The 8,563-nt window shown below is 35.4% G+C and overlaps 1 protein-coding gene across 1 annotated transcript; it reads right to left on the bottom strand.

Annotated features, from left to right (window-relative positions):
• Positions 1-303: 303 nt before the first annotated feature.
• On the bottom strand, positions 304-669 carry LOC131641576 (uncharacterized mitochondrial protein AtMg00810-like). The gene has a single exon (XM_058911877.1). It carries the CDS (start codon positions 667-669, stop codon positions 304-306), a length of 366 nt encoding a protein of 121 aa, XP_058767860.1.
• Between the last annotated feature and the right edge of the window lie 7,894 nt (positions 670-8,563).

Here is an 8,563-nt window from a genome sequence, read left to right as displayed (position 1 = left end):
CTTGTTCGGTTACACAGAATATTTCGAAATTCAAATCCTCCCGCCTGAATCCTCTTTTGATACGTGGCAACATGATCTTTGATGAGAATGCAACGAAATACTCTAAGCTTCAATACTCTTGTATTTCGAAAAACGCTTAAGTCCCAAAGACAATCTATCTCGATTCAGCTTCGATTTCAATCATCTTCATCATAAATAACATCCTCGGAAATGACGTTTTAAAAAACCATTTATTCTTAGGAATGGCCATCGAAAGCCATTTTATTCTTCGAACTCTAATTCTTCAAGAAACATATCCTTCAATCAAAATCTCCAGCTAACACTCACTAATCCGATTGCGAAACCTATATCAGGTCGACTGTTGCACACATATCTCAGAGATCCAATAATTTTCTTGAACAAAGTTACATTGACTTTGTCTTCCTCTCCATGCTTCTCCAACTTCAATTTTGTTCCGACAGGTGAGGATGCCGGATTCAAATCATCCATTCTGAATCTCCTGAGTATCTTTTTGACATACTTCTTTTGATGCAGCACCATTCCTTGCTTCGACATTTGATATTCCATGCCTAGGAAATAAAACAATTTTCCTAGATCCGACATTTCAAATTCCTTCATCATTAACTCTTTGAACTTCAACAAGTTCTCCAATCTATTTCTAGTTACCATTAAGTCATCGACATATAAGCAGATGATTGTTATGTCTCGTGCTATAACCTGGACATAGACATCATACTCTGATTTGCATAAAAAATCTAGAGAATCAAGTGGAGTAAATTGCCACTGCTTTGAGTTCAAGGAACATGGGTGCTCTCCCAAGCTCTACTAAAACTCCATCCTCTACATTTGGAGTAAAGAATGTTGAAACCTGTCAAGTCATCAAGCATAGAAGAGGGAAAGAATGTGAAGGACCCGTACCAAGATAAAAAGAGTCAAGTGGAGAAGTGCCTGTTCAGGACAGTTCAAAAGGAAGGAAAAAGTCCAATGACGAACCGTCCTCATCTTGATTTTGATGTCCAATGATTTTCAAAATGCTATCATTCTAGATTTCCCAGAGACATACAATACCATAAAATTATCTCGCTGGAGCTCACTCAATAAACAGACAAGGGTGCCTACTCTGATGCCAACATCAGAACATGATATTAAGACAGATGTTGTGACATCTCCTCCTGATATAGAATAACATCATCAACCTGTAACTTATGCCGAAAGATAAATCACAGAATGTCAGCCAGCACAAATTACACGTTATGACCAATGTCTCAATACAAACTACAATGTCAGGACAAATGTCTTGACATCATCTCCTGACAAAACACATATTTATCAAACAGAAAAGAATGCAGAATTCAATTTCAGAATGGTAAATTACACATTAAATATCAACCAAGTTCAGTGCAACAACACCTAGTCTTGGGACTACCAAGCCAGGAAGGAAATCCACTATCAATAGTATCAATTCAAAGCTAAACAATCTCAGTTTACAACTTCTCATTTAATCACTACCCATTGCAACTTCTACCTAGAAATTAACATCTAGATATGAGAAATCGACATCTCACTCCAAATCACCATAGTGATAAACAAATAGTCCCAATCCTAGTTACTATTTCAAAACAACTCACAATCCTAGCGACAAAACTAATCACAAACTAGTGATAAAAGAAGATTACACTTTAGTACAAAATACTTAGTTTTGCTTCAAAGATTCAACTAAGAACAATATTTAATCTTGCTTAAAATCTTCAACCAAGAAAACTACTCAACTCTATGCTTAAAAGCTTAAAGAGTGAGAAAAATAACTTGACAAACAATCAGGTAACAATCAGTCTGAAGGTGTGAAAAACACTAGAAAGGGGGGGTTTGAATTGAAGGAGTGAAAAACACTTAGAAAGGGGGGATTGAATAAGGGTTCTTTCTCAAAAGTGATAGATAAAAATAAATAACACAATTACTTTTATCCTTATTCGTTGTTAACCAAACTACTCCAGTCCACCCCGTGACAAGGTGATTTACCTCAACTGAGGATTTAATCCACTAATCAAACTAATTACAATGGTTCTCCACTTAGATACCCTCTAAGTCTTCTAGAGTCTACAGATCACAACTTGATCACTCTAGGAAATCCTTTTACAATCAATGTAAATAAATGTTACAAGAGATTCAAATGCTTCTAAATAAGCTATAATCACAAAGTATTTTTCTCTTAAGTTTAAGTTCTAACACTCACTAAAATATTACAAAGTTGTGAGGTTGACGATGAAGTTCTTCTTTGCTTTTCTTTGATTTCAGTTTGACAGCGTTTTGGTTCTTTTGCGCAAGAGTTGTTGCTGCTTTTGAATCAGAACTTCTATTTATAGGCGCTGGAGGAAATGTGACCGTTGGGAGCATTTAATGCTCTGCGTGAATAGTACACTGCTGCATTTAATGTTTCACACTTTTGTCAACTACCTCGAGCCATGCTTTCATTACTTTTACTGACTTTGCCTTTTGTAGCTTCTAACATTCCTTTTTTCAGTCAGAGATTTGACGTTATAGCCTTTTCAACTTGTACTTTCTTTTGGACTCAGAATATGTAGAATAGACGTTTGAATATCAGAGTCTTCAACTTTGGTGCAGATGCAACTTCAGTCTTCAGACTTGAGAAGTGCTTTAAGCGTGATACCATCAGATCTTCAGAGCTTTCCTTATGACTGCCATCTTCTGATGCTTTCTAGTTCATGTTCTGATTCTGCAGGATCATCTTCTGATGTCTTGTCAGACCATGCTCTCATGAAGCCATCCAGAACTTCTGGGTCAGAGCCTCTAAACGCTGATTTTGTGCATACTCTTTTATACTTTTCCTGAAATGGAAAACGTGAATAATTAGAGTACCACATTTTCTTATACAAAATTCATATATAATGTTATCATCAAAACTAAAAATATTGATTTGAACATTTCTTGTTCTAACATGAATAGGGTTTTAACGCCCAAAAAATTTCCCTCTAAAACAAAGTTGATTCATGATAATAAAGATAGATTTGTAAGAAGGAAAAAACAAGGTATATTTATACTAGTTCACTTGAAAAATATCAAGCTAATCTAGTTCACCCGCCAAGGTGATTTCGCCTTATCAACAAGGTCTTAATCCAATAATCTCAAGATTATTACAATGCACAAGCTAACTAACTGCAAGTGACTAACAATATAACCTATAAGACACACTAATTTAAGACTTCTCAAGAAATCTGACCAACCGGTCTCTTGAGGAACAACAAACAACAGTTTGAAATAAGGTTTGTTTACAAAGAAATGCTTCTACACAAGCTGAATGCAAACAATATTTTTCATATTCTAGACTTAGAGAAATGAAAATCTTATGAACAGTCTTTTGAGAGTGTTCAAACAATAGTGAATTAGCAGCCTTTTCTGTTCAGTCTTCAAGCACATATATAGCCAATATAATAATAAATCTGTTGAAGGGAAAATCTGGAACTTCCAGAAGGTTGGCAACTTGAACGTAGTGGGGGACAAGATCGTATAATGCGTCCGTCCTTACATGGTAGTGGTGCGAAACATTCAGTTTGCACCACGTAATATGTACTACGTAAACATTATCTTCCATTCTTATTGGACTTTAGAGGCTCTCCTGAGCATAAGTTAGAAGATAGAAAATAAGTATCGATTCTTCAGAGCTTCAAGTCTTCAGAACTGCGTCTTCTGAGTCTTCAGCACTTGGTCTTTAGTACATGTGTAGCACAGAAACGTAACATGGATTCTTCAGATGATATGGCAGCGCCTCGAATTAGATCATAACCTATTTGTTAAGTTCTCAAAAATAACAAATGTTAGAGTACCAAAATTGTTCATACAAACATACTCATTGTTATCATCAAAACTCACAGATATATTGCAGAACCAAATATTTTTCTAATAATCTCCCCCTTTTGGATGATGACAAAACTATGTATTTTGATGATACGATTTTGTACATAATTAGAAAAAGTTTCAGAAAAGAAAGGTAAGGAATACTTATCCTTTACAAGAGAAACTCCTCCTGAGTCAAAGACTTGATGAAGATCAGATATCCTGATTAAGAACCGTATGGGTAACTCCCATTGGTTACAATAGATCAAATATTAAGATCTTTGAAAGTCTTGATTCTTGATACCAATACCTCCAAGTGGGATCTTGAAAACTTAGAACCTGGTTAACTAGGGCTCTTGAAATTTTCAGAGCTTGAAAGTCTAGAGCCTGGTTAGCTAGTCAAAATATTCAGAGCCTGATAGAAGTCTGATTCCAGTCTTCTTAGTACCTAATTGTTGACTTGATTAACTCAGAGTTTAATTTCCAAATAAGATTTTTGAGTACTTAGAGCCTGATTTGAATTCAAAGCTTAGAGCCTGATATGTTGAATCAGTTCATGATACCTGAAAAAACTATTCTAACAGAAACAAAAGTTTATATGGGTTAGAATATGAGCAGTTCATTTCAGGAATATGACTATTAGCATCAAAATATTAACTTCACTTATTAGTCCCCCTTTTTGTCATAGTAAAAAATTTGATTATGTTTGAAAAACATAGAAAACATAAGACATAACAAAGAAGAGGAAAAGATAACAAAAAAAGAACTTCATTAAAAATACGATAGTCAAAATATCAGATTGAAAACATAAAAACACATAGAATCCTAAGGTTCAGAAGCAAAAGGTAAAAGCCTAAAAGTCTAAGGTCCAGAGGATGAAGGAGTGGACATCTTTGCCAGGATCATTTGTAACATGTTCTGAATATTCTCGTTCCTTCTGTTGTATGTGACCGTGTTATATTGTTGATGATGTTGTTGTCGTGTAATAGAGTCAAAATATTCAGAGCCTGGTTAGCTAGTCAAAATATTCAGAGCCTGATAGAAGTCTGATTCCAGTCTTCTTAGTACCTAATTGTTGACTTGATTAACTCAGAGTTTAATTTCCAAATAAGATTTTTGAGTACTTAGAGCCTGATTTGAATTCAAAGCTTAGAGCCTGATATGTTGAATCAGTTCATGATACCTGAAAAAACTATTCTAACAGAAACAAAAGTTTATATGGGTTAGAATATGAGCAGTTCATTTCAGGAATATGACTATTAGCATCAAAATATTAACTTCACTTATTAGTCCCCCTTTTTGTCATAGTAAAAAATTTGATTATGTTTGAAAAACATAGAAAACATAAGACATAACAAAGAAGAGGAAAAGATAACAAAAAAAGAACTTCATTAAAAATACGATAGTCAAAATATCAGATTGAAAACATAAAAACACATAGAATCCTAAGGTTCAGAAGCAAAAGGTAAAAGCCTAAAAGTCTAAGGTCCAGAGGATGAAGGAGTGGACATCTTGGCCAGGATCATTTGTAACATGTTCTGAATATTCTCGTTCCTTCTGTTGGGAGATGCTTTCCTTGAAGACATCTTGTTCTTCTTTTATTTCTCCAATTGCTTGCTCCAGACGCGAGATGGGAGGATAAGCAGAGGAGACAACAATAACAGCTTGTCTTGCAGCTTCTGCATCTTTAGCTTCCTTGGCAAGTCTAGCTTCTTCAACAGCTCTTAGCTTCTCTTCTTCAGCAGCTTGAAGAGCCTTAGCTTCAGCTTCCTTAAGAAGATAAAACAATCTGATTCTTTCCTTTCTAGCTTTTTCTTGTTCAGTCACATCCGAACATTTGCACTTCTCAAAGCATTCTAGAAACTCATGAGTATTGCAAACTCAAAGTTCATCCACTTCTGAAGATTCTCCCATGAAGCATCCAAAGCCTGAGGATTAGTGCTCGTTCTAGCTTCTGCTATGACTTTAGCAACCTGCTTCTTCGCCTTAACCCTAAAAATATCAATAAATTCATCCAAGGTCTGGGAATTTGGGGAGTAGAGGGTTGGTAAAGGACAAGAGGTATGTCTCCGTCAGGAAGTTGGATATGGGTAGATTCCTCAGTCAGATCAAAAAGATCCAAAATGGTAAAGGGTTCAAATGTGGAAATTTCAAAAGGTTCAGAATGAATTGGTTCAGATGTGGTTGAATGAGACTGATAAAAATAATAGTATCAAGGGGTGCAACATTAAAAATCTCATAGGTACTACTAGAGTATGGTGAAGGAGGATCAGAGTGTATAGAAATTGGTGATTCAATGTTTGCTGTTTGAGATTTAGTGATGGTTGGTTGAGAGGTGGAAGTATGAAAATTTTCAGAAACTGGGGTTAGAATAGGTGAGGTGTATGTTTGAATCAGTGTAGATGGAATGGGAAGAGTTAAAGATGGAAAAGAGTTAGAAACTAGATTATTTGTTGGTTGAGCAGATGATATAATCAAAGAAACAAGATCAAAGGTTGTAGAAATAATATCAAAAACAACAATTGGTATGGTTGTTGGTGTGGCAATAGTGATTGGATAGTTTTCCTATGTTCAGGATCAGAAATAGATGGGGGGTATAGACATATAAGAGAAGGAAGGGGCTTCAGATAGAGGAATGGATGAAGTAATATTGATATTATAAGGTAAAGATACAAAAATGGGTTTACTTGCAGATGCAGTAGGCTTAGAGCCACCTATAGAAGATTCTGGATAACTAGCCAAAGATATGTTTCCAGAAGCTTGAGCTCTGTCCTTCTTCTTCTTCTTCTTCATTTTCCTTGGTTCAGGACCTTCTGAAGTTTGCTTCTGTTTGCCTCTGGTTTGATCAATGAGAGTCGGTGCAGAATGCACATCTTCATATGTGAAGCATGACACGGCAACTCCAGCTTCAGCCATCATTACTACGTAGGCAACTATTCCAGCTGGACTATTTCCCTTGGTGAACAGAGGGAAATTCTCTACCAGAACTCTTCTGTTAGTGATGGTATCAGAAGGAGTTGTCAGAGGTTAGGTGATTATCTTCTTTAGCAAACCCGTGTACTTCAGATTCCTTGCTTGATGAACTCTCCAATGCATGGAGTCAGATCCTTTGTACACTTAGCTTCTTCTACAAGAAACTTGACTAGCCCACTCTCCACAAAGATATCAGTTAGAAGCCTTCCACAAGGAACATATGATGGTATCTTCTTATTATGAATATTCGTTGTTCTAGTCTTCATGATGGTATCCCTCAGATAATAGAAGAGAATAAAGGGCAGACACATCTTCTGGTGAGTCTTCAGATAGTACAACGTGTACTTCTGATTTGCGTTGAAGTAGTCAGAAGAAAATGAAAAAGGTCTTAGGTTAATGCAACCAAGAATAATCTTATGCCAGATTCTTAGATCTTCATGAAGATTAATTCACTTGTAATCAGTCTTGTACGGAGAGTAGTTCCTAAAGATAGCTTTGTGAATAGTGTCCTTAACAAATTTTGATTTGTTATCCTTCCCATAAACTCTATTTCCTTCCAAAAGTTTCATTCCCAGAAAATCTGAAATAGACTTTTCAGTGATAACAATTTTGTATCCCAAAACATGAGAAACAATGTGAAGGTTATCACAATCTGCTTGCTTCTAGAAATCTTTAACAAGATCTTCATAGACTGGGCCATAAAGTCTCTCAAAGAAATTCTTCCATCCTTGAGTGTTTATATCTTCACTTAAATCATATCCATTGTTATCAAGATTGACAAAATCTATAAGATTCTCACATAACACATTCAATTCTGAAGGATGAGTGATACAATGAACTTGTGGGGATCTCCTTGTAATATGATTCTCATCAATGACAGGGACAGTTGACGAACTGGGTTGAACGATTGAAGAACTTGGTTGAACAACTGATAAAGATGGAGGAACAGTTACAGTTATAGACTCAGAAGAAACCAAATTGCGTTCATATTCTTCAGAGAACTTTAACTCTTCTTGATGTTGTGTATTCATGATGAAGTTGTTGAAGGAGATGTGAAAAGTGAGGTCATGTGAGAAGTGTATAACGTGTTTTGGAAGAGAGAGAAAACATGCATAATCATTAGGGGTAATAAATGATAGCCACAATTTTGATTTTATCCAATTCCAAGAAATAAACACATGCTCGAGTGACACTTAGGCATAGTTAATGATGAAACATAACCAAAGGTTACACACATTAATCATGCCAAGTGACACGTTTTAATATCCTCAGAGTATGGAAAATCAAAATACTTTCCTCTGACCAGAGACGTTTCTGACCGAAACATCTTCTGACGACTGAGGTTCTGAATAAAAAGAAATAATATACTTTTTATTTAAATCAGAATCTCATTTCATCAGACTGTAACTGAACACTAAATCATATCTGATTATGATGAAATCTTACTCTGGACAAAAATCCATTTTCAGATGCTTCAGAATAAACAGAAATCTATCTTCAAGGGTTTAGTAAAGATATCAGCCCATTGATGGTCTCTATCTATGAATTTTAAAGAAAGAACCCCTTTTTGAACATAGTCTTTGATGAAATGATGCTTTATTTCTATATCTTTAGCTCTAGAATGAAAAATGGAATTTTTACTTAAACAAATAGAAGCAGTATTATCACGGAAGATAGGAATGTTACTCTCATAAATTTGATAGTCTTCCAGCCGACTCTTCATACAGAGCATCAGAGT

This window comes from Vicia villosa, unplaced genomic scaffold, assembly GCF_029867415.1.
Source record: "Vicia villosa cultivar HV-30 ecotype Madison, WI unplaced genomic scaffold, Vvil1.0 ctg.003865F_1_1, whole genome shotgun sequence".
NCBI lineage: Eukaryota > Viridiplantae > Streptophyta > Magnoliopsida > Fabales > Fabaceae > Vicia > Vicia villosa.
This window is presented reverse-complemented; position numbering and strand designations above follow the sequence as displayed.

Bases quoted from the DNA above. Each gene is read 5' to 3' on its own strand.
- LOC131641576 (XM_058911877.1), bottom strand. From the start codon at position 669: ATGGTAACTAGAAATAGATTGGAGAACTTGTTGAAGTTCAAAGAGTTA.